Below are 27,036 nucleotides of genomic sequence, written 5' to 3' on the forward strand. Positions count from 1 at the left end.
AAAAGAATTGTTCAGATTTTCGTTTTCTGTGTGACCTTGAGGAGGTCAATTTTAACTTTTCTGTATGTTAGAAATATTTTCAAAACTGAATGATTTCACCAGATGTAGTGATGCAAGCCTTTACTCCCAGCACTTAGGGTGTAATCTTTGTGAGTTCAAGGCCAGCCTGGTCTACACAGTGAGTTCTAGACCGGCCAGATCTATATTGTGATAGCCTGTCTCAGGAAAAAAAAAGTTTTTATGCACAATGTGTTTAGAATAGTGCCTAATAGTTAGTATTCAACAAATATTACTTAAAGTAGAAGTAATTTTGAAAGTATGGTGTCTGTGTGAAAAATTGGAAAAAGTAGAAAGTCCACAGAAATTTAAAGATATCTTATTTTATTGTTTGTTTTTGTCTTGCTTGTTTTTTTTTTTTTGAGACAGAGTTTCCCTGTGTAGCTCAGGCTGTCCTGGAGCTCATTCTGTAGACCAGGCTGGCCTTGAACTCACAGAAATCCATCTGTGTCTGCCTCCAGAGTGTTGGGATTAAAGGCATGTACTACCATGCCCAGCAAATGTATAGCACAGGCCAGCCTTGAACTCATGATCCTCCTGCCTCCACCTCTTTCTGCAAATCCTAGATGTATGTACCTGTATTTATTAAAATAAATTTTATTTTATGTGTATGGGTATTTTGCTTTCATGCGTGTCTGATACCCATGGGGACCAGAAAAGAACATCAGATCCCCTGGAACTGGAGTTAGAAATCATTGTGCACTGCCATATGGTTGCTGGGAATCATACTCAGGTCCTCTGGAAGAGCAGCCAGTGCTCTTAACCCCCAAGCCATCTCTCCAGCCTGACCTGTTTGTATTTAATAGATTGTATTTAAAAATTAAGATCGTATTGATTTTTACAGGCTGCTTTTTTTCTCTAAACATATTCAGAGGAACAACTTATGACATTAAATGAGACTTTTAAATGACTCCTTAATAGTCCATTATATGACAATATCATAATTTAAGACTTTCCTATTTACTATGTTTAGACTGATTACCCGCCGTCTCCCCCCCCCCCCCAAAAAAAAAGGGTTGGAGATGCAGCTAGATACTTTCCTGTCACGTGTTAGGCCCTAGGTTCAGTCTGTATTGAACAGAGGGAAGTGCTTTCGAATAGCTTGTAGACTTTAAATGTGTACATTTGTCAAGTGTCTGATTATTCTTCTAGGATGGGTTCCTAGAAGGAGGTCACTGGGTGCAAGGGTGCGTGGATTATCAGCAGCAGCGCTGCTATCTGTGAAGCTCCTTGTACCAGGAGCTGAGTCACTCTGGGGGCTTGTGACTTGCGTGCTAAATATCTGGCAGCCACCTGCTGCCTATCTCAGTGGCCACCCTCTAGTTGGCATCACCCTTCAGGGTCACTCCCAGAATTGTAGTTGCCTTGTGCCTGGACATAGTTAATCCACTCATCCCCTGCCCTCACTTCCCAGGCCATTCCTCAGACTGTAACAGAGACAGTTTATTTAAAAAAAAAAAATACACCTTTGAGTGGCAGAAGCAGATGGATCTCTGAGTTTAAAGCCAGCCTGTTCAACATACTGAGTTTCAGGCCAGGGCTACACAGTGAGACTCTGTTAATAATAATAATAATAATAATAATAATAATAATACACAGTGAGACTCTGTCTATAATAATAACAATAACAACAGTATAAACAAGTGAGGTGAATGAATGAATAACAAGTCTGATGTAATACAGTATTTAAAACCCTTTGCTGACCTCCCAGTTCAGCCTTAAGACTGAGGTGTGTGTTGTGGTGCTGCAGGTCCAGCTTCATCTCCTGAGCTCAGGTTGTCATGTCTTCTCAGTCTGTTTCAGGGATTGCTCCTTCCTACATCTGGGCCTTTGTATGTCTCTCTCTCTCTCTCTCTCTCTCCCTCTCCCTCTCCCTCTCCCTCTCCCTCTCCCTCTCTTTCCACCCCTTTGTAGCTCTTTTCCCAGCTGGCCTTCCTTGGCTTTACTAGCTAATTCTTCTTCCTTGAAAGATAAATGTTACTTTTTCTTCCCTCCACCCCCATCAGGTGTGACTATCAGATTATCCGAACACTTTGTTAAGGTTTTCCTAATGACACTTGGAATGGCTAGAATCATGTTGTTGGTTGCACAAGTAATTACCTGATGAAAATCTCTTTCTGCTGTCTGGGAAGGGCCTTACCTCCTCCAGGTTCAGAGTCTGTTAGGCTTCCTGGTGTTTGGGGAGTGACTGGGTGAAAGTCTTGCTACACAGGCAGTAGATCTGCAGAGAACTGGCTTCCGTGCCTGTGCCTCTCAAACCGACACAGACTGGTAGAGGAAAGGGCGGTATCTCGTCATAATTAGCATGTTTGCTGGCAGTGTTGGTCATAAGCTCGTATTTATTAGTAATTCCTGATTTTTCCTGGTAATTGTCCTTTGACTGTTTCTGTCGGAGCCTCAGGGGTTTTTGTTGTATTTACTTTCTGAAGACAGTTCTTTATCTTACGGCTGTTTCCCCGTTTGTCCTTTGCATTTGTTTTGCTGCCTGTGTGCTTTTTTACAGTCAAACCAGCTAGCGCTCCACTAACATTTATTCCTTCTGTTTCGTTTTAGAAATGTCTTCTCTTAAAATAGACCAGTACTTTGCTGTAGCAGTTAATGATGGTGTTCACTGCGGTTTTCCAGATAACGACGTCGGGCAATGGAGCTCTAGCGTCGCTTACTGGACAATCCTTTTTTTCAAGGGTGCTGGCGTGGGCAGCGTCGTTTTTAGTGTGGTGCTGCGTGTTCTTGTTTAGTGTGGTGCTGCGTGTTCTTGTTTAGTGTGGTGCTGCGTGTTCTTGTTTAGTGTGGTGCTGCGTGTGCTTGTTTAGTGTGGTGCTGCGTGTTCTTGTTTAGTGTGGTGCTGCGTGTTCTTGTTTAGTGTGGTGCTGCGTGTTCTTGTTTAGTGTGGTGCTGCGTGTGCTTGTTTAGTGTGGTGCTGCGTGTTCTTGTTTAGTGTGGTGCTGCGTGTTCTTGTTCAGTGTGGTGCTGTGTGTTCTTGTTTAGTGTGGTGCTGTGTGTTCTTGTGTCTCCCAGCATCAGTTCTGAGGCCACATCTCAAGCTGTCACTCGGGGCTAGTAAAACAGTTTGAAAATGCTATTTTAGCGCCGATACATATTTTAATACTTGAAAATACATCACAGACAACCTCATTACTCCCTTGTTTGGTTTTTGTTTTTGTTTTTTGAGATGGTTTCTCACTCTGTAGCTTACTGTATAGTCTTAAACTTTCGGTAATCCTCCTGTCTCAGCCTCCATAGGGATTACAGGCATACATCATCATACCAGATATATTTATTTTTTTAACTGGCATGATTTGTATATGTTTTATGTAGCATATGATAACTCTGCATATGTATACATTATATACTGAAGAAATACTGATCATTTCTTCATAGTTGAAGAATATATTTAAAGTCCTTTCATTTAGTTCTTTTGCAGCTTAATTCCCATGACCACCCTTTCCCTGTCTGTCCCTCCTCCCTGCTCTCCCCACCTTCTGGTAACCACTAGTCTAGTCTGATCTTCCATTATTCTTCTCTTCAATGTCTTTGAATTTTATTCATCCAAATGGACTTCATAGTTACCTAGAACGCTCGCTTTAAAGAAACTTTCTGATGTGAAACAGGCCAATAAATTTCTGTAAGTTTAGGGCTGCCTGTTCCACATCATGAATTCCAGGCTAGCCAGGGCTGCAGAGAGTGACCCTGTCTCAAAAGACAAAAAAAAGGGGGGGGGGGGGCGTCAGGCAGTGGTGGCACACACCTTTAATCCCAGCACTCAGGAGGCCAAGGCAGGAGGACTCTGTGAGTTTCAGGCCAGCTTGGATAGCCAGGGCTGAACACACACACCCCAAATACAAAAATAAGTAAGGAAACCTATCTGGGGTGGGTATGTGTCTGTTTGTCTGTCTGTGTGGTGCCTGCACATGACTGTGCTTCTACATAATCCCAAATGCTCTCCCGCTGAAATTTTTAATGAAAATTCATTAAGCCCTAAAAATTAATTTTGGGAAGAAGTTTACATTGTTGTAAAATTGTATCTCTTTACACAAAATCATGTTATCCTTGCCAAGTTCTGTCAGCAAAAAAGGTTTGTAGTTATCATTCACTGTAGCTAGTGTAAAGAAAATATTTTTATCCAGTATATATATTCAATAAGTATATAATGGGGGAGTTGAGACAGAGTCTCTCTGCATAGCCTCATTATGGCTTATGTGTTTTTTCATTAGAATGTGGATAAAAGCTGTTTATTTCTCTATGTTGATTTTGTATCCACTGCTTTTTGGTTTTGGTAGGTGTTAGTTCCTATTGAAAGACAGGCACATAATGTTATAAATAATTATATTTTTTGTTTCTTTTGTATTGAGTATATTTCTTTTATCTGTCTTAGGTCTTGTTTAGAATCTTTTTCTGGGATGCTTGAAACAGTAGTATTGGTAACTGGCTTTTAAGGCCAAAAAAAGTAATTGGTATTAATTTTATTTTTAACTAATCCACAGAAACCATAAAAGTGTTGCGTGTTAATGGAGTGCTATTAGTTTAGTTGCTAATGTTGAAGTTAGGTGAGCGTATTTCTCGCTCTGAATGCCTGTCAGTTCTTTGTGGCGAAATATTTCAGAATCCTTTCTGTCAGCTCTTTGAAATGTTTAATGCATTATGATTATTTATAGTTACAGCATATTTTTAAAAACATTTTGTAAAGCCAGGAATGGTAGCACATGCCTTTGCTCCCAGCACTTGGGAGGCAGAGATATCCTGGTCTCTGGGTTTGAGGCCAGCCTGGCTTACGTAGTAAGACTCCAAAAACAAAACCATAATGCCTTTTCGAGTTTTAGGACACAGATAGTGAATAGCATGTAGGTCTTTAAACCCATTTTTAATCACATTCATTTGTCGAGACGAGTGCTCCCTGGCTGCACTGAACTCCAGCCAGCAACGGTTACCAACCATTTCAGGGATAGTGCCCAGCATCGGTGAGTCGGAAAGGGACGACTTCCCACGTTCAGTGCGGTCACCTCCGCTCACTCTTTCTAGTTTGTAAAGTGAGGAAATTCCAAAACGGAAAAATTGTTGCTTTCCTGCTGGGCAGATATATATATCCCCCTTTCTTTTAGTTGTAAAAGCAAGCTCGCTTTGTGTTTTGCTGTGAAATCTTGGACTGGGGCAACTGCTTCTTACCTAATACTTGGCAGTAAGTGGTTGGAGGTGGAGCTGTCTTGACTGCTTCTGCATTAAATAAAAGAACAGAATGATAAAGTTAGAAAGGAATAATCCTACCGCATAAAGCAAACCAAGAAAAGCAAGTGTGCCACCAGAGGGAACTGTCACCGATGAAATCAGAGCAGCACTCTGTGGCTGCCGCTGGTCCAGAGTGAAGAGTCTGTGTTGAACTCATCATGTAAGTGAAAAGATCTGTCATTTCATTCATTCTGTTCATTTAAATTTTCCCCGGCAGTAACAGTTCTCAAATGTAGTTCTTACATTTTCAGGTTTTCATTTTTAACATGCAGAATTTGCTGTGACAGGAAATGAAGGCCTCTAGTGAGGGCAGATTTTGAAGATTCCAGTGCAGGTTTCCTGGGGGTAAATGCCATCATTGCAATGTCCTGTTCATTCCACCCCTGGGCCAAGTCGCTCAGTTAAGGGCCTTAGCATTCAGTCAGTCATTGTATTGAATTCTGTGAAGGGAAAGCTTGTGTGCTTTCCGTGGAGTTTGCTGTGAGGATTAGAAATGGCTCCCGTTCTCAGAATCACAGAAACTGTCTTGCTACATACTATTTTGTCAGAATTAGTTCTATTTACTCTTGATTTTATGATAAATTCTTGAGGGTGCCAGTGCTATTAAGAGGTTGTATATATCAGTGGTTTACTGCTTGTGCCAGGCACTGTTCCTAAATGCTCCATAGAAGCTCTCAAAACTGAAGTGGTTTTCAAGTATATAGATCTTGTCTTTTAGATCCCTATGGCCTACTGAAGTTTTCCCACTTCACAGAGTTGACAAGTAGGTTAGACATCATCGTCCTGCTTCTGTCCTGGTTCCGTGATTTGGTAGCTTCCAGAAAAGTAAGGAAAGGGCTAAAGATGATTGGATAATCCTAATGAGTGAGGAAGAGGGAAAGGATAGAAGCTCTTGAAAGAAGAGCTTGAATATCCATCCCTCTGTTGACTCCTTCAAATTTGAAAAGGTTCCAGGTCAACACTGGCCTGAATAAAAACTAAGAGTAGTGCCTGGTATTTACTGAGCATGCGCTGTGTCAGGCTCTATGCTAACCACCCCCATCCTGGGAGGGTGTCTTGCTTTGCAGAGGAGCTCATAATTAGATTTCTTAAGTATTCATTTCCCCATGCTCATTTAAAACACTGCAACTTGCAGGAGATCTCCTTCCATTTACCTAGTTTTGACTCCTTGGCGGCAGATTCCTAAGAAGCCAGCATACAGATCGTGGATTTCCCTCAGAATGCCACTGGTCATGGTCAGCTGTGGTTCTTTCCCTTTTTGAAGTGTCTGTGGCACACTGTTCTGTATTTAATTACATGGATCTGCAAGTTCTCTGTCAGCCTAGTTAAAGCTTCATGTTTGTCTGGAGTGGGTTTTGTTTTAGTTTTTGAGATTAAGTGTATTGTTACTCTTACCCTGCTGCAATCAAGTATGGGCACAACTCAAGGGAGTAGAACTTGATTTTGGCTCCTGGTTTAAAGGGGTACAGTGTGGTTGGGTGTGGTGACATGTTGTAGGAGCTGCAGGTCTCTTCCCACAGCCCGGCTCCCAGCCGCCTGGCTAGCTTATGCTCCGAAATAACAACACACAAACTGTATTCTTTTAAACACTGCTTGGCCCATTATATCTAGCCTCTTCTCGGCTAACACTCACACCTGGATTAGCCCATTTCTAATGTGTGTAGCACCCCAAGGTGCGCTTACCAGGAAGATTCTAGCCTACGTCCATCCTGGGTCGGAGCTTCATCGTCTCTGCCTGGGAGAGGGGAGCATGGCGTATGAGCTCACTTCCTCTTCCTCCCAGCATTCTGTTCTGTTTACTCCACCCACCTATGTTCTAACCTATCAGGGCCAAGCAGTTTCTTTATTAATTAACCAATGACCTTCCTCCATCAGTGACACACATCTTTAATCTGTCTCCGCACTTAGGAGGCAGAGGCGGGAGGATCTCTGTGGGTTCCAGGACAGCCTGCTTTACATAATGTGTTCCAGGACAGTCAGGGCTATGTAGAGACACGCTTTAAAAAAGCAGAATGAATAAATCCATCGTGGTGGGAGAAACACGGCAGCTGGATTGGCTTAGTCTGTGGTGGTAGGTGCTTGCCACACGGCTTGTTATTTATCAGTGGATCATAAAGCAGACAGACTGGAACTGGTTGGGCTATGTAATCTCCTCGTCTTGCCCTTTTAGTCCCACATCTGTCTCTAAAACCCATTCCAAAAGGTTTCTATTCTGTGAAGAGACATCATGACCATGGCAACTCCTACAAAGGAAAGCATTTAATTGGGATGGCTTACAGTTCAGAGGTTTAGTCCATTATCATCATGTCAGGAACATGGCAGCATGCAGGCAGATAGGGTGCTGGAGAAGGAGCTGAGAGTTCTACATCTAGATTGGCAGGCAGCAGGAAGAGAGAGACACTGGACCTAGCCTGAACTTCTGAAACCTCAGAACCCACCCCAGGTGACACACCTCCTCCAACTCCACACCTACTCCAACAAGGCCACACCTCCTAATTGTGCCACTCCCTGTGGGTCTATGGCAGCCATTTTTAATCAAACCACCACAGCAACCTCCTAAAATGGTATCTGTTGCTCTCATAAGCAGTTCATCCACTGGGGACAAAGGATTCAAAGACTTTTGCTGTAGGGGACAGTTCACATTCAAGCCATGGCATAGGGTTTTGCTACTTAGCCTAGGCTGGCCTCACACCTCAGCCTCTTCAGTGCCAGCATCACAAACCTGTTTGGTTTTATCAAATCGTATCTAAGCTCAAGACTGTTATCTTTTTCTTTTGTGTCCCTACAAACCTAAGCACCATGCTAATCAAAGTAAACACTTCTGAAGCAACTGAGTTAATAAATGAATGAGCAGTATTAAATTGATAACATTAAATCAAGCCAATGATTCTACCCCAATGATTCAGGCTGTCTCCAGCTGTACCTTAGTTAAGTCAGTGAGAACCCCAATGATGCACACTGTCTTCAGTGGTTCCTTAGTTAAGTCAGTGAGGACATCGATGATTCAGGCTTTCTCCAGCGATACCTTAGTTAAGACAGTGAGGATCCCAGTGATGCAGGCTTTCCAGCGATACTTACCTTATTTAAAACGGTGATACTTAGTGTGTGAAACAGAAGCACAGCTGAGTCCGAAGGCTGAGGCAGATGGACCTCTGTAAGTTTGAGGCTCATCTGGTCTGCATAGTGGCTGCAGCAGGCAGCAGGTCCCGAGATTATGGTGGGCCATGAAGGCAGCCAGTCTCAGGCAGGAGCCCCAAGTGGCCCATGGGCCATGAGGGGCAGGGAGCCGTGTGGTGGGTGAGAGACCAAGAAGGTAGGCACGTCATGCAGAGGAAGTGGGCATTTATTTAGTGGGTTATGGAAGGGTAAGGGAAAGGGGGAGATGGATGGAGGGGAGAGGAGCCACAGCATCAGCTACCTCTCTGGGAGAGAGACAGAAGGGAAGATGAAGTCAGACTGGAAGTGGGAGAAAGATCTGCCTGCCTCAGTGGTGGATGGGGAGAGAGTGGGAGGGGCTTGTCTCTTAAAGGGACAGGACAGACCATTACACTCAGGCCAACCAGGACTTCATAAAAAGACCCTGTCTCAAACAAACAACCCTAAATACACACTCCACCAAGTGTCCAAGTGGTGACACCCACACAGGTCACTGTAGTAGTTACTTCCTTGTTGCTCTGACCAAATCCCCAGCAGGAAGCCATGTAAGGGAGGAAGGATTTCTTTTGGCCTCTGGTTGAGTGGGTGCCATCCATTGCTGCAGTACTGAGGTGATCTTGGCACTTCCCAGACCTTATTCTCTTACTTTCCATTCCCACTGGCTTCCCACACCATTCATGTTTAGAGCGAGGCTTCTTTCCTAGGTTCAACACCCCGGACACACACATGTTCACAGCATGCCCAGACATGTGTCTTCTAAGTGACCTAAACTCAGTCAGGTTGACAGAGTGGATGAGCCATCACAGTTGTGCAGGCCCTGGAGAACACACACACTCGTGAGCCAGTGTGAGTGAGAGAGGCAGGTAATGTGTGAGCATTACTAGGAGTGGACACAGATCCCCGGGTGGAGAGTTGGATCACACTGTAGTAAGGTGGCCCTATGCCCGTCCTCCCACCTTCTCACTCCATTGCCCCCCTTCTTGTTGTCTCTTCTTTCTCTTTCTTCTCCTTTCTCCCTGCCCCTGTTTTCACTATGTATTCCCAAACCCAAGATCTTCCTACGTCAGTCTCATACTGTGCTGGGACTATAGGTCTGGCTTGGAGGGTAGTCATTAATCTCTCCCCGACCCACCCTTGCCATACAGGGTTTCTCTGTGTATCCCTGGCTGTCCTGGAACTCACTCCATAGATGAGACTGACCTTGAACACACAGAGCTCCACCAGCCTCTGCCTCCCAAGTGCTGAGATTAAAGATGTGCGCTGCCACCACATCATGTGCGCTGCGTCATTAATCTTAAGAACAAAACCATTCTTTTCGGATTTTTGTAAATGATGTAAATTGTTAAATAAAAAAGTATAAAATGCAACAATATTTTGGTCAATATTTACCTTTTAAAATGGTAGACGCTGTGCTTGTTAAACATTTCAAGTTGTTTTTCCTTATTTTGCAGTTCCTCAGTTTGAAACTGCATGTAGTTATGTGGATGCTACACTTGAGGAGTTTCTGGCCTGGAACTGTGACCAGTCTAGTGTCTCTGGACCATTTAAAGATTATGACCATTCCAAATTCTGGGCTTATGCTGACTACAAATATTTTGTCAATCTGTTTGAAGACAAGACAGATGTTTTCCAGGTGAGTTATACTATTTTTTTTTTTAAGCTTTGGAGCCTGTCCTGGAATTCGCTCTATAGCCCAGGCTGGCCTCAAACTCACAGAGATCTGCCTGCCTCTGCTTCCCAAATGCTGGGATTAAAGACATGTGCCACTACCACCTGGCTGAGTTATATACTCTTTTTAGTCTTGGTAAGAATTTTCTCCTGAGAGTAATCCTAAATTAGAATTTGGCTGGTCCCTTCTTCCTTAACTACCTTTTTCTCATATAAGTAATCATGTGAGACCTGACCATTTGGCCCACGCTGACAGAGGAGAGGCACTTCCTCCACACCCTTCCACCTTCAAACAATGCCTGTGACATTTAGATTATACTAGAAGCATAGACTGTGTGTAAAACTTTATTTTCCCCTAGCCTGCACAGAAATCCTTGTTCTGGCCTTTCTATGTTGCCCTGGAATGGTTCTATATGGTGTTGTTCTTGGTTCCTGACGTAGCTTAAAGGGAAACTCACACAATGTCCGGAGCCCTTGTTGTCCTGCAGATGAAGAAGGAGGATGTCCTCAAATACCTCCCTGCAGGCGTCCACTTAGGTTGCACCAACCTCGACTTTCAGATGGATGGAGCAGTTTATCTACAAAAGGAAAAGCAACGGCATCCACATCATCAATCTGAAGGGGACCTGGGAGAAGCTGTTGCTTGCAGCTCGGGCTATTGTTGCCATCGAGAACCCTGCTGACGTCAGCGTCATCTCCTCCAGGAACACTGGGCAGCGAGCGGTTCTGAAGTTTACTGCCAGCACTAAAGCCACTCCATTGATGGCCGTTTCACCCCAGGGACCTTCACTAATCAGATCCAGGCAGCCTTCAGGGAGCCACGGCTTCTAGTGGTGACCGATCCCAGGGCTGACCACCAGCCCCTCACAGAGGCGTCTTACGTGAGCCTGCCCACCATTGCCCCGTGTAACACAGACTCACCTCTGCGCTACGTGGACATCGCCATCCCGTGCAACAACAAGGGAGCTCACTCGGTGGGCCTGATGTGGTGGATGCTGGCCTGGAAAGTACTGTGCACGCATGGCACTATCTCCCATGAGCACCCATGGGAGGTTATGCCTGATCTTTACTTCTACAGAGACTCAGAGGAGATTGAGAAGGAAGAACAGGCTGCTGCTGAGAAGGCTGTGACCAAGGAGGAGTTTCAGGGCAAATGGACTGCACCAGCTCCTGAGTTCACTGCTGCTCAGCCAGAGGTGGCTGACTGGTCTGAGGGTCTGAGGGGGTGCAGGTGCCCTCGGTGCCCATCCAGCAGTTCCCTCCTGAAGACTGGAGTGCCCAGCCAGCCACTGAGGATTGGTCAGCAGCTCCCACAGCGCAGGCCACCGAGTGGGTTGGAGCCACCACTGAGTGGTCCTGAGCTCCTCTGCAGACACCTGAGCAAAGGGAAAAAAGGTGGAAGGAAAATAAAGTTCCTACATGCTGAAAAAAAAAAAAAAGAAAAGAAAGAAAGAAAAATTCTTGTTGTGCAGTGAAGAGGAGAGATGGAAGCCGCTCTCTGTGTAGACATCTTAGCCAGGCTGCCTCTCCCTTCAGTCTCTACTCAGGCTGTGGTGTCCTCAGGGAGCTTATGGCCTGAGGCAGAGTTCTGGGCTCCTGATGACAGATGCCCTGCTGAAGTGTAGGGATACTTGTGGAAGCAAGAACATGGATGTTCTTTGCGTGTGTTGACACATCTGACAGCAGGGTCTGTAGACTGCCTTGTCCGCTTTCTTCTTCAGTGTATTCTATCTCAAACTGTTGGTTTGTTTTGTGGGGTGATCTTGCAAATTCCTTGTTCTGGTTTCTGTTTCACGTTAGGTGTGGGGCAATAGGGAGTGGTCCCAGGGAGCTTGTTTATATGACTGCCTTACCCTAACAGGCCTAGCTGCAGAGTCCAGCACCAGAGCTAATCTGTGGAGGAAGTGTTTCCCCTGTAGTCAGACTATTCCCTGCCACAGCCCTCCACTCCCCACCCCTGTCCTTGCCTTCCCCACCCATGACCACTCCTGCACTGGACCCTCTCCTGTGTGAGTTGCTCTTTGGCTCTCACACCTGGTCAACCTGTGTTTTTCTTTTTCTTACTGAGTCTAGGTATTCACATAGTTATTCTAATTACAGATATTTGGTCATTTTCCTTTACTAACCTTTTAAAAAGTTAAAAGGGTGTTTTTTATAAAAGAGGGGAAGATACACCTTTCCCCCACCCTCATTATTTCTTGAGCTCCCCACTTTCCTCTCTCCCCTCTCCTTTGTTTTCCTTTCTTTTCTCTCTTGAGAAGCTCTCACTGTGTAGCCCAGGCTGGCCTTAACCTCACCATCCTCGTCTCTACCTCCTGAGTGCGGGAATCTGGCTGGGCACCCTCGTGTGTAGCGCCTCTGTATTCTCACAGCCATGAAATAAATGGGTCGATTTTGAAAATACTCAGTAAACGCTTCCAAATCTCAGCACCGTCCACAATCATCTTCTGAGTTAGGTGGGGTTTCTTATAATTTTGGATCATATTGTGGATCTTTAACCCTGGAACTCATAGATTTCGTAATTAACTTTTAGAGTACTTTGGTCTTCCCATTCCCCTCGGCCACTCGCAGATTGTACTTCCGCCTTCTCCCAGCACATCTCAGAAACTCTTGTGCAATAATGGTATTTACCAAGTGCTCACATGCCCTTGGCCCTAAATGCCTGACATTTAGGATCCTCACAGTGACACTTGATTTCATGATCATCTGTTTTAAGGAAGACAAGGCACAAAGAGGTTGTGTGAACCTTTTCTCAGTCGGGGTCCATTCAAGTTAAGTGAAGTACATCCAGCCATGCTGAGTCTAGCTCCTGCTACCTTGGCTACCTCTCACCAAACTTGGTCAGGTGTCTGTCCCTTCCCAGGCATAGCCACCACTGGGCATGTGTATGGCTTGGCCATTACGGATGGTAATAAGTTGGTGTTCTTAGTAAGCCCTTGTAAATCTGGTGATCTTAGCCCAGTGAGTTCATGTCAGTTGACGTTGTAGAAGTTAGTTCTCTTGTAGACAGTCAAGACTGTTAATATTATATTGTCCTTATCTGACAGTTTTCTGGGTACCAACTCTTTATTTGTTATACCCAGACTTCTTGCCTCCCAAAGAGACCACCAGGGACCAGGGACTTGGATGCAAAGGCAAGGTTTATTGTATGAGCCTAGGCGCGGAACTTGTCTAGCACACTCAAGGCAGTGAGGGCGGGAGGAGCTCCCTTCCAGAGATGACAGGACTTTTTGTAGACCATTTTGCAGGACCACCAGTTTTCACCTAATTTGCATACCCAGATCTAATTGAGGACAGCAAATTCAAAAAGCATAATATCATTATGCAAATGAAGTATGGACATGAGTATATTCTTGGTTGGCCCGTTCTTATCTATCCTTGAGGTATGTAGATGAAGCATGCTATGGACATATTTTAATTGGCTAGTTCTTGGCTGTCCTTGAGGCAATGCTCTCCCAGTTGTTAGCGGGTCCTGCTCCTGCATTGGCCCTTGTCACGTATGAAGTGCTTTCCGAAATCATCTAGCCTAAACAGCGTGCTTCAGGCGGAAAGCGATTAGGTCGCTCTGACACTCTCACGGGTTTTTCATTTCTCTCACATATGTCACAGGTGTGTAAATTCTTGTTTTGCTTTTAGAAATGCAATTAGCTTCGTTACTTAATCGTGCTTGTTATTGTTTCAAGCCTTTTTGTATTGACATGAGATAATTGGTAAGGAGATCAAGTGTAGCTTAAGCGACATCCAGTCGAGGCTTCATGTGACTTTGTATCAAGAAACCAAAAAGTAAAGCAATACAATAGATAGCACCATAAGCCCATTACATGTTAATAACCAATGGTATCCTAAGAGAATATGCTTTGAAATGTAATGTGATTAGAAGAGTGGGTTGCTTTCCATTTTCTGCAAGTCATCTTCCTGCCTGGCTGCAGGGCACAGTTGGAGTCTCCTATCTGCTGCAGTATAGCTGTTGCAATTTGCTGGTCTGTTAAGAGATGAAGAAAATCTTGTCTCAGCATATACAGCTGAGAAAGGGGGAAGTATTTAACTATCTTTTCAGACAGTTGGGAATCTTTAAAATATCACACCAAACTTGATGAGGGCTATTTTCTTTTTTGTTTTGATGTTGTTTTGTGTTTTTGTCTTTTAAGGCAGGATTTCTCTGTTTAGTCCTAGCTGTTCTGGAATTGGCTCTGTAGACCAGATTGGCCCTGAATTCACAGAGATCCGCCTGCCTCTGCCTCTCGAGTGCTGGGATTAAAGGCGTGCGCCACCACTGTCCAGCAGGCTTTTTTTTTTTTTAAAAAAAAATTCATTAGTTGCAGTATAGACTATGAAATCACAATGAAAGAACTCTTTGTGTTCCTATAATAAAATCCCCTTGCGTAATGTCATTCATTGGCTATTAGGAAATGTTGGATTACTGAATTATGTAGCTCTTCCAAATGCTGGTGTGCCCCACAGTGTGCTTGATGTATTTCGTTATTTAAGATCACGTTTGTCGGCACCACACCTTTTTTATGGACAAAGTTTTGGTGCTCAGGAGTTTCTAAAGTCATATAGCTGAAGTGCAGTTTTATTCAACCCATTAATATTTGCTAACCTATCTTGTGATTTGTTCTTTAATTTCTTGCTTAGTTTATAAGTGTAACCTTTTACTGAGCCATGTGACTAACATAGATAAGAATAATGGGTTAATATAAGTTATAAGAGCTAATACGAAGCCTGAGCTAATGGCCCAATCAGTTTATAACTTAAAAAAAATAAGTGTAACCTTTGATTTATAATATTTGTTGGCTTTTCTAACCATCTTTTTGCCGTTGATTTCTGACTTGATTTCACTGTGGTCAGAAAATATATCTGGCATTATTTCAATCCTTTCAAATATATGTAAATTTGTTTCATAGCCCACAGTATGGTCAATGAATGTTACTAGCAAACTTGGATATAATGCATTCTTTTATTGGCTGGGGTACCCTGTGAGTCTCCTTTAAGTCAGGCTGGAGTTTAAGGGTCACATCCTTACTGATTTCTGTACACTCATTTTATCTACTATGTAGAGAGGGACACCATTAGTTCTTTTATGTTGGTCAGGTTTTACTTTTTACACTTGACTTTATTAGTGACCTTTTATTGTGATGAAATGAATTCATCTGCTTTGGCGTAGTCCTTTTTCTGATTCACTTTACCCTGTGTTTGTCTTTGATTGATATTAGCACGAGAAAGGAATGCTTCATACGGAATTGAATTTCCATAAAGTCCTAGAACTTACAAACCAATTTATGTGACAGAGTAGGTCGGTGGTTGTCAGAGAATGAGATTTGGAGGGAAACGTGAATCATGAGGGGCACTGGGGAAGTTTGGACATGGTCAGAATGTTTGTCATCTTGATTATCTTAATGGAGTCTCAAGAATGCAGATAGATCAAGTTCATCAGTCAGATGCTTTAAATATGTGGTGTTTGCTGTACATCGATCATACCTCAATAACGCCTTTAAAAAGAATATAATACGTGGGGCTGGAGAGAGGGTTCAGCAGTTAAAAGCACTGGCTGCTTATCCAGAGGAGCCAAGCTTGATTCCCAGCACCCACATGGCATTTAACAACCACCTGTAATTGTAGTTCCAGTGGAATCTGATGCCCTCTTCCTGCCTCGGTGGGTATCAGGCATACACTGTGGTTCACAGACACACATACAGGTAAAACATGCATACACATAAAATAAAGATAAGACTCAATAATGCAATACTACTAGTATATTTTAACTGTACTACCTAACACTATCAGTTTTATTCACTGTTGCCTAAACACAACCAGTGCAAGTATCAACACAATAAAATCGGCGAATAGCAATTTAGTAACATTGTGAAGATAGTTTTGACCTCCCAGATCCTCAGAAGGGCCGGAGGAGGGAGTCGCTTGAGTCCAGCATTGCTTCTATAATCATTCTGTTCTTCTGACACTCTTTCTTCTAGTTCTAAAATAAATTCTTATGAATTGGAGACTCTTCAAGTCATGTTTACTATTAAATACCAAAGCATTTTTGTTGTGTTCATAAACACTGAATAACTTGAAAATATGTCAGGGTAGCATTTAAGTCCCTTCCCAGCACCCTAGCCCAACCACTTGGTCTACATGAGCCACCAACTGGTCTCCCCATTGACTGCTGGGCAGTCCATGTTCTCGCCCACCTTCTGACCTTTGCTCAGACCCTCTAAGTTTTGCCTAAGAAGTTCTACTTGGGGCTGGCTCAGATTCAGATTGGGTGTGAGACCTCAGCCACTTCAGCACACATCTCCAGCCAGCATTCCTTTATGTCCTGTTCGGACCAGTATTTCATAAAATTGTGTCTTGATCCTTTAACGGCACAGGCTATGTTCTTTACTCTTCTCCTCAGAACTGCTGACATAGTACTGAATATGTAATAGGTATTTGAATGATTACATAGTCCCTTAATCTTTACTACCCTTTAAAGAATATTTGTACTTAAACCCCTGGCTTTATCCTTGTCATATGTTCTGCGGCTTCTAGTTAACTGAATGTTACATCTGTCAATTTTGATAAACATTTCTATCTCTCATCAGCTTTCTTCTCGGTTTTTAAGTTTTAACTTACAACCTCTGTTTACAGTTTCTATATACTTCATCTTTTCTTCCATAAAGGAGATTAATTCTCTGTTAGATGTACAATATTTACATATTGACAAATAAACTAATAACTGTACTGGTATAATTGGAAAATACTGGCAGTCTTGCAGATGGCCTGAAATTATTATTTTGATACTCACCTGACTTTTGTGAGTGACATAATGAGTCTCTCTGGCTTCTAGTTCCCTGCCCATGCCATTCAATCAACACAGCACGTCTGAGCGCTGTGTCTCTACTGCCCTGGGAAGATAGGGAAGTTGTGAGAAACATTACCTTTATCTCTTGTAGTTGTTGATAAGCATTCTTCAAGTTGAGACTGCGAAGAATCAGCATATAATAAAAGGGATTGTGTCCCCCAAGAATGTTTTCCTGGTAGATTCTATTTCACATTGTGATTGAGGTCAGCTCCGGAGAATTGGGAGCCTCATTGAGTCGCCAGGACATAGAATCTGCAAAAGCAATAACTGGAAGATTAGTTCAGCCTGTTGGACTTTGTGACCCAGCTGTGAGGATGTGTTGGAATGGAAGCAAGTGTTCTGGAAATGATTAAAGGCGTCTCAGACAGGGTGCTTCCTGGTGAGACAGATTGGCACCTCAGAATTCACGTGATTAAAAAACAGAAAATAGAATTTAGGTATTTACCCAGTAGATAGAGACTTAATGCCCTCTTCTGTTTCTGTACCTGCCGGTCTTTTCCCTAAGGAATAAAGAGATTTTAAGTTCTGTATATTAATGATAGTTAACAATCTTGTGATTTTTCAGAGTTCCAGTTTTATCGCTCGTGACCAACTTCTTTTTATTCAGATGTAAGTTCATTGTGGAATTATGTAATTGGTTTTTTTGTATTGTGACCTGAATGGAAAATAACTAGAGTGAGACAGTGACACTAAGGGGTGGCAGAAGGGACAAATCCTACCAGTTTTTCTTTAGTGTTTTTGTTGTTGTTGTTGATAGTGATGTTAAAACTGTAAAAATATGCATGACTTCATTATATGTACAGCAGTTTTAAAATGAAGCAATGGTTATTGAACTCATTCATTGGGACAGGTTTAAGAGCTGTGTGCATGGTGGCTTTTAATCCCAGCAGAGCCTGGCAAACAGGTGGATCTGAGTTTTAGGCCAGCCTGATCTAAAGAGTGAGTACCAGGACAACCAGGGCTACACACACACACACACACACACACACACACACACACACACACTGTCTTTAAAAACAAAAAGCAAAACACTTAAAAAAAATAATCTGGAAACAGATCCGGGAGCTCCTAGGAGTAGCCCAGCAGTTTCAAAAGTGCTGTGTCACCACCATAGGTATTGGAGAAGTCACCTTAGTGAGAGACTGAGCCATCATGGCCCTTGTCCTGGCTAGTTTTTATGTCAACTTGACACAACCTCGGGTCATCTGAGAGGAGGAAACCTCAGTTGAGAAAATGTCTCCATAAGATTGGGCTCTGGGGTGCATTTTCTTGGTTAACGTTGGGAGGGCCCTGGCGTTGTGAGTGGGGCTGCCATTGGGCTGGTGACCCTGGGGTTTACAAAAGCCGGCTGAGAAGCAAGCCCTGAGGAGCACCTGTGCTTCCTTGGCCTCTGCTTCAATTCCCTCCTTGACTTCCTTGGTGCTGAACCTGGTCCTGGTGTATTGTCACCTTTGCTCCCCAGGTTGCTTTGGTCATGTTCTGTCGCAGCAGTGGAAGCCCTAAGACAGTGCTCTAAAGCCTGGCCAGAGAGATGGGACCAGAGTGTGGTCTGCCCGAATTCAGTGCACCCCCTAATTTATTATCTTGTCACTTAAATATGAGGAATAATTGAGGAATGCAGTACACTGTCAAGAATATTGAGGTGTACTTTCTTATTTTTTACTGTAGTTTAAAGTCTCTGTTGTTTAACGTATTGAGGACCCTTTTGTTTGTTTGTTTGCTTTTGCCTTTTGAGACAGGGTTTCTGTACATCTGTCCTGAAATCCACTCTATAGACCATGCTGGCCTTGAACTCACAGAGATCTGCCTGCCTCTGCCTCCCTATGGGGGACCTTTATAAAAAAATGTGTTTACAGTCTCTCTCTCTCTCTCTCTCCCTCCCTCCCCCCCCAACACACACACTCTTTCCCCAACATCTCTAATGTGTACCATACTCCTATTAAATCCAATTCCTTCCCACATTCATGATTTTTTGTTTTGGGAGAAGTTGTGTTTTCTGAGCCCCACTGAATTTAAACAGAATCCTCTGTGTGTATGTGGGTTTGGAGCTATCCATCAGAGTCTGGTGGGCTCCTTAGCAGGAAAAAACATGATAAAAATAAGGCCTGCCTGTCCCTCACAGTCCTCACAGTTCTGAAACAAAGTGAGCGTTGATAGTCCTAAATAGGATATTTATACTACCACATCTAAGGCTCAGGTATCATCATGGGGTAGGGACCATTTTAATTAAGAAAGGTAAGGCAGAAAGATCACAGTGAGCTAAGGTGCCTGCTGCCAAGTCTGATGACCTGCGTTTGATCCCCAGAACCCACATGATGGAGGGAGAGAACTGATTCCCACAAATTGTTCTCTGTCCTTCACACGTGTGCCATGACACACACCATAAAATTTTAAAAAAATGAAGGAATTTTCAGTTTAGATTCTCATTGTTGGTATATGTATCTAGAAGAATCCAGTTGCCAAATATTGTTACTTTGGCCTGGATGTAGAAGCAGGAGGATTGCATACCCCGGAGAAGAAGAGAGATAGCTTTGAGGAGTAACAAAAGGATGACGGACCTTTGCTGTGGCTATGATAAGCAGGGCCATCCAAAGAGACAGAAGATTGGTGTCTGCCCTTCTTCTCTGTTATAAACCAAGATCGTTTTCGTTTTGTAATGGCCAAGCTGTTTGTAATTTGTTCTATCTTATATTAACTTTAAAGCTATAATTGACTTTTCATTCTTTCAAAACCCATTAGGTGAACATAGCAAAACATTCTACTTAATTTTTTCCTAAGTAACCCTATTCCTTTAAAAAAAAATGGTTGATATTATATCACATCATTTCCCCCTTCCCTTTCCTCTCTCCAACCCCACCCTCATACTCTTCCTTTCTCTTCAAATTCATAGCCTCTTTTTCTTTAATTGTGCTACATATGTATGTATGTGTCTTCAACAATAGGGATTTCCCTTCTGCCTCTGGGGGCACAACCAAGAGCAGTAGCAACAGCTTCTAATGTTTGGGGAGCTCCTAGACATCCCTGACCAACCTACTGTTTCATCACTTAAAATAAATGTTTTTTTCTAGTCTTCCTGAAAACCATCCATTGAACATCTTTTTAAAAGTCTTTTCTCTTTGAATAAAGTTGTTAATGTTTCCCCTCAAATTAGGAGAATTTAGACTGTAGATAGTGTGGTGTTTTGCTTTGTTTTGTTTTGTTTTTTCTGAGGTGTTAGCATTCATGTGGGTATTCTGCCAATTAAAGTATTTTTTTTATTCTTTTAAAAAAATCAAAGAAAAAAATGAATGATGAAAGAATACATCTACATTTGCATGCGTGTGTCCTTGGCTGTTTTCCTTTTCTGGCTTATGAGTGGTCAAGACCTGCCTCAGCACCTTTCTCGGAGGGCCCTGGTGTGGAGCAGTGTGCTGTCTTTATCATACTTATGGAGTCATGGCTTGGGGCAGGTAGCAGAATCACTCCCTATGAATGACTGTTCCAAAAGTCATTCTGTGGCCCTCCTACTCGAGACTGGTGTAGTAGGTATGAACTAAGGCTCTAGTGTGGGTTGCTTTTAATGACTGAGCTCACCCATAAGGCTTCTTTCATGTGGCCATGGAAGTGGAAAAGGGTAATAAAGTGCCTACGCCCACAGATACTGTCTCTGCTGTGGCCTTCTGAGTTAACCTCCATGACATTCCCACTGCCTGCAGCACTTTGACCCCAGGTAGCTACAGAATTATGTCTGTCATTTATTGTCTGTCTCTAACAGGTATAGGAGCCACGCCTGGTGGGCCTGATGTAGTGACTGATTGGCCACAAGCTTCCAAAAACAGTTCCTGACGTGTTATAAACAGTAAATATTTGTTGAATGATTGCTACTGCTGAAGTCACTCAGATATTATTGGTTGAGATGTTTCTCATACTACCCTGAAAACCTAGCCCCTCCCATCTCTAGCATTTTCTGTAAGAAAATATAAGCGCTAAGAACAGTTTTTTAAAAGTAAACATTGAACCACCGTATAGGATGGTCAGTTCTTGATGAAATGAACTATACTTTTTTTTTTAAACAGGAGGTGATATGGTCTGACTTTGGGTTTCCTGGAAGAAATGGACAGGAAAGTACATTGTGGATCGGCTCCCTGGGAGCCCATACTCCCTGTCATCTGGACTCCTATGGCTGCAACTTAGTATTCCAGGTACAAGGAAGGTAATGTGTGTGCATGTGAGGGTGTCCAATCTTATATGTCTGCACACACAAGACTGAAGAAGAAAAGGGAAAGGAGGTGGGGTGAGATGGTAGCCCATCCCCATCCACCATCCTTGTGACCAAGGCCCTCCTCCCTTCACCGCTGTGCTCTTTCCTTCCATGTGAAGTGAGGGCACATGAAATGACTTCCGTGTGTCTCAGCCATGATCGTATTCTCCCAGAGGTCCCATCTTGCTAGGCACCTTTCTGCTAAGCTTTATTACCTGGGAGTGTTCACATTCCACTCCCTCCACCTCTCAAATGAGTTAGAACAGAGCAGTGTGTTGAAAGAAAGAGACTTCACTGTGGCCTTAGAGATGCTGGCAGATGCCGAGAAGCCTAGGTCACATGGTTTTTATGGCCCACTTTGACTTTGGTTTGTGAGTCTGTGTCTGCCTACTCAGCCAGGGCAGTGTGGTATTTAGTTGAACTTTTGTCTCCACCTGACTAAGCGCCAGAACCGAGTGGCCAGCACCTGATAAGCCTGGGTTTGAAACCTGGAGGATGTACTAAGGTGTTGTAAGTGCAGCCTTATTTCCCCTAATATGTGGGCCCCAAACTTCCCTTCTGGGTGTTTATAACATCTGCAGGGCATCTCATAGAAAAAGCCAGAAATGGCCACAAATAAATTCCCAGCATCACTGGACACAAATGATGACTGGATCAGAGAGAAATAGTCTGTGTTTGGAGGGGTGGATACTTGTCAGCTGGGAAGCTGTGGGGGGCTGAACAGTTCCCTCTTGATCCATCACGTCCTTGCTAAAGGCTAACCTCTGGGTGCACTGTTGTATATGGGGAGTCAGCAGGGAGTCCTGTATCAGTTTCTCTGCCCTTTTGCAGGTAAGAGTTTGGGAGCTGAAATGGGATGTGATAGAACATCATTTTAAATTGCTGCTTCTGTGTGCTCTGAATTGGGAAGGAAGAAAAAAAAATCCAGGGTTTTCTTTGATTAAAAAATACAGCTTCACTGTAACTGTCTAACAGCAGCAGATTTTCCATTTTAATTTTACTCTGATGACATTAAATGGTTTAGTAAACATCTATTTGGTGTCCATCAACTTCTCTGTGTTAGAATAAGTACAGAAGAGGCCAGGACTCTGCCCTGAGTGTTCCCATCTGCGGTGCCTCCTGGCCCACAGAAAGTGGTAGAGGGAGTGTGTTTGCTCTTGAAGGAGGCTTCAGAACATTGGAACTGAAAGGTGGAAGAGGCGGGGCTTCTGTGGGAAGGATCAGCTGATGTGTGCAATGGCCTTTGAAACAAGATCCGTGTCTATATCACTCAGATGGAAGGGACACCGGGTACCCTGAAAGTTGGGGCTGTGCAGAGGACCCTGTGTAAATTGTGAACTAGGAACCGTAGGACTGGGCAGAAAAGTCAGGGGGAGCATAAAGGTAGCAGCCAGACACCCCAATTTTCCAGCCCTTCCATGTACAGAACCGTGGGAGGCTTTTGAGCAGGGAATAGCATGGTGATGCAGTTCTCCACTAGAAGGACGTGCACGATTTAAGGTGTGGAGCCAAGCAAAGCAGATGGAAAGCTTGGTTGTGATGACTGTTCCCCTGGGAGATGCTGCTGTAGTATAGAAGACGGAACCACAATGTCGAGAAGCCATGAGATGTGTGTTCTGGACACTGAGCAGACATGGATCTCTCTACCACTACTTTGGAAATGAAGTTGACAGTCTCTTCAGAGCCCATTCAAAATTAGCTTCTGAGCACACCAAGTAATCAAAGATGGCTTCCATACTAGGAACAGGTGCTGTGGAGTTGAACAGCCCTAGCTGGAGAAGCCGTCAGTCAGGCATCTGATCTTCAACAGTTCTCCCCGGTACCTGTGTGATGGTAGGCTGCCCTAGAATTCCAGAAGTCAATCACTTCACTGTTGCTGTGAACCCTGCAGAGTTCCAAAGTGAAATAAGACTTTAGTATATATTTGGTATTAGACATGGCAGCCAGCCCCTCCCTGTTTAGAAAGGGCTGATGGTACCGGGGAGACACACAGGAGGGCCTTATGTCTTTTCCTCAGATAGAATTTTAAGAAAAAGATTTATTACCCCCATTCCTAAAAAGCTCCAGGTTATAAAACAATTGTCTCTTTTTAAAAGATCCTCAATTACACTACTTTTGGGTTATGTGGCATTTTTATGAGTTTCTCATTTTTCATTGATCACCATAACATGTCTAACTTCCAGACAGGAGAAGTCCAAAAGCTATTTGCTGTGGAGAGCTTTGGGGGCGTTATTCAGGATAATATTAGCGTACAGACATTTGCAGGGCTGGGGAGATGGCTCAGCTGGTAAACTGCTGCTGCAAGAACATGATGGTCTAAGTTCAGTACCCAGCACTGCGTAAAAGGCCAGGTGTGGTACACGTCTGTAACTCAGGAGTTGAATGAGGCAGAGACAGGAGGACCCGGGGGCTGATTGGCCACACAAGCTCTCCAGTCTGAGCTCTGGGTTCAGAGGGAAATCCTGTCTCAAAAGTAAGGTGGCATGCCTTTGTGATGACACAGGCCATTAATCTCAGCACTCTCAGGTACAGACAGGAGGATCTTTATGAGTTTGAGGTCAGCCTGGTCTCCATAGCAAGTCCAGGACAGCCAATGAGGTTACATAATGCGATCATGTCTCAAAAGACCAGAAAAAAAAGTTGAGGCAATGCATGATGAGGAAGACAGCATTGTCAGCCTCTTGCCTCCACACGCATGCACATGCATCCGTATGACACGTACAAACACACATCACACACATATGTACACAAAAAATAAAGTTAATAAAAAAGAATACAGAAAGGATAAAGATTATTCTGGTTAGCATCAGGGTCAGGAGTGAAAGCAGTGGTAAGGAATCAAGCTTTGATATAAGATGCAAACAAGGAGAGAGAACCTATCCCTGCCACGAGAGGGCTGCGTCAGCCGGGCATGAGAAACCCACTGGAAAGCTGCCTTCCACCAGACATCTGCAGGGGATCAGCTGTGAGAGGACAGGTGACCACTGTGGTGGCGCCTGTGTTTCTATAGGAACTGAATTTAAATTAGTAATATCAAACATTGGGCTGCTACCTTCCTACGTGATTTGTCTCAAGTTGAGAGAGTTTTAACTGGTATCTTATTTTCTCCTTAGGAAAAGATGGCATCTCTTTCCTCCTGAAGATACGCCTTCCCTTTATCCAACCAGAATTCCTTACGAAGAGTCTAGTGTGTTCAGTAAAATCAATGTTGTCAACCCTGACTTAAAGCGCTTTCCTCGGTTCCAGAAAGCTCGGAGACATACGGTCACACTGAGCCCAGGACAGGTAACGGGGCTTTAAACATGGATGACCTGTCAGTGAACACCATAGCCTGGTGACTACTTCTTCCCCATCTCTGGGCTTGAGACCTACAGCTCTGCCCTGGAGAGATGGGAAGAAGGAGCACAGCTCCTCCTGCTGGTAAAGAGGAGAATGGGCCTTGAGGAAGCCAATCTTATTACCCAGGTGAAGAGATCACGCCAGGGTGTGGGTACTAGCATGTTTATTCCCAGTTAGTACCTGTTCTGGTGACAGTGAGCACCAGCTGCAGTGCACCCAGGCCCTCAGAGTTCAACTGAGGATGATCTTTGCTTTCCAGCAAGAATGGCTGACTGCTTCTGAGTCACTTCTGAAGAGACTCTTATTTCCCATTGCCAACTTGTGGGGAAAATTCCCTCTACTACACTGGCTCCTGCTGCCCCAGTTTCTTACCATCTGGAAGGTTTTCTTGGTCTCACAGAGAATCCATTCCCCCCATCACCCTTATCCATACTTCCCCCCATTGCTCCCTCCTTGCTAGCTCTTCTCCTGCCCTCTTCACCCATGTCTTACCTGTTCACACATGTCTTACCAGTTCACACATGTCCAACCAGTTCACACATGTACTGCCAGATGGACCTGGTCCAGTTGCTTCCATCTCAGGACAGGACACTGCCCTTCATGCCTCCTCCTCCAGCCCCCGACTACTTTACATTGTACCCATGAATTTTCCTATTCTGGGCATTACACATGCATCCATACATGCGGAACGTGTTTTCAAGGCAGAACATCCTGATTATGTAGATGTGCCACGAGCTGCTGTGAATGGGGCTGCTGCTGTGAGCATTGTGCAAGGTTCATGGGTGTTTATGGCAGGTGGTCCGGGTGACTGTGACTGACCTTCTGAGGTGTTGCTGGTATTCTCCGCAGCGGCCATTTTACATTCCTGCCCATGATCTGAGGGTCTGCTTGCTGTGCTCCTCCTCCAGCAGCCCCCCCCCCCATTGTAACTCAGGGAGCTTTTCTAGCAGGTAAAGGAAGCCACAGTGCATGTTGCCGTCTGTCAGAATGTGCACAGAAGAGCTGGGGAAGAGGAAGAGCTGGGATTCCAAAGCCTTTACTAAAGTTTAGATGTCAACAGAGAAGTCACAGGACTAAGAACAGACAGCCACCAGCATCCTGTGTAGGCCTCTGAGCTCACCAGTCAGAGGAGGAGCACAGGAGACAGCTGGGTTTCTTCTTCCCCTTCATTCTGTTCCCTTGGATTCATTGTCTCTTATCTTTATCAGTCTCAGGTAGAGTGAGAAATACCCTGTTCTCGTGTTAACTACTATTCATTTGGTTTTCAGGTTCTGTTTGTTCCCAGACACTGGTGGCATCATGTGGAATCCATTGATCCTGTCACTGTCAGTATAAACTCCTGGATTGAGCTGGTACTTTTTCTTGTTGTCCTTTAAATGTAAAAACAAGAAAGAAAAGAGAAAGAAAGAAAGAAAAAAGAAAGAAAGAAAGAAAGAAAATCCCCAGGATAAGAAAAGCCTGTGTGACCAGGATGATTTTGTTTGTATGTTCTCTTATTTTCTTGAGTTGGTTGTGTTGTGTTTGTGTGAGATGGGGTATCTCCACAATAGCCTCAAACTCACGGTCCTCCTGCCTCAGTCTCACTAATGCTGGGATGTCACACTTGCTACTGTTCCCAGCTACTCCCTGAGAGGACACACAGTGGCCTTGACATTGATGGCTCCCTTGAGTGATATCAGGACAGTCATGATAGACCTGGTGGGGTCTGTATGTATGTCTAACACTGCTGGTTCCATCCCACACCATTGCAGAAGGATATGTCTGTTTCTTGGTTCAGGGTCCTCAATTCTAACCTTGACTTAAACATTGTCTCAAGTAGAACCATGCAGCACTGTATTCTTTGCAGTCATTTCTGCCAGGAGCCTTTCACAGTAATGTTTCCTCCTGGTTCCCTGTTGTATTTGACAGCACAATAGCCATCAGGCTCCAGTCTGGCATTTACCCGACGCTCCAGTTGTGTCTGCGCTGCCTTTAACTGCAGTCTTTGATTGCATCTTTAGAAATCCAGTTGCGCATCTGCCCTCCTTAACCTGAAGCCTGACATTTCTCTGCTCTCTTTGGCAGCTGCATCCTCCCCTTGGTAAGGTGTTTCCCTCGGTTACGGGAAGGGCTTTGGAGTAGGTGTATCCTGAGAATTACTGGAACAGGAAGCAGGCTGTACTTAAGAGCTGTGGGAAGAGAGGACACACAGCCCCTGGGGCTTAGGTGAGGAGTGTGCAGGGAGATAGCAGCCTCACAGTCAGAAAGTGCTTGGAGCTGCAGCTGGAGCAAATGTAAGAGTCCACTGCAGGAATCACCTGCCATTCCCCGTGTCCCCAGCAGATGGCTCACGCCACACATGTTCACTTTCCACACTTAGAAAACTGATTGTAACTGAGCCCAGCTCAGCAGCCTAGTGGTGAAGCTTAAATCAATTAGCGCTGCTAACTCCTTCTGATGTTCCTGTCCTGAGTCTTTAAACAGGAGCTGGCAGGCTCTAGTTCAGTGCAGGTGGTACAGTATCTAATCTACC

At 44.1% G+C, this 27,036-nt stretch overlaps 1 protein-coding gene and 1 pseudogene across 2 annotated transcripts in view; both read left to right on the plus strand.

The window, feature by feature from the left end:
- Hspbap1 (HSPB1 associated protein 1) overlaps positions 1 to 27,036 on the plus strand; it is a 51,201-nt gene that overhangs the window by 20,726 nt on the left and 3,439 nt on the right. Inside the window, exons 3-6 of one of the 2 annotated variants that reach the window (XM_041673081.1) lie at positions 9,888 to 10,069; positions 21,001 to 21,137; positions 24,299 to 24,470; positions 25,793 to 25,876. In XM_041673081.1, the coding sequence (XP_041529015.1) occupies positions 9,888 to 10,069; positions 21,001 to 21,137; positions 24,299 to 24,470; positions 25,793 to 25,876 (575 nt within the window). The remainder of the gene's footprint in view (positions 1 to 9,887; positions 10,070 to 21,000; positions 21,138 to 24,298; positions 24,471 to 25,792; positions 25,877 to 27,036) is intronic. The other variant, XM_041673082.1, reaches the window with a different exon arrangement.
- Positions 10,566 to 11,864, plus strand: LOC121461799 (annotated as a pseudogene).

Source organism: Microtus oregoni, unplaced genomic scaffold, assembly GCF_018167655.1.
Source record: "Microtus oregoni isolate MIOR12 unplaced genomic scaffold, Mior012 000023F_ref0000262, whole genome shotgun sequence".
NCBI classification, from domain to species: Eukaryota; Metazoa; Chordata; class Mammalia; order Rodentia; family Cricetidae; genus Microtus; species Microtus oregoni.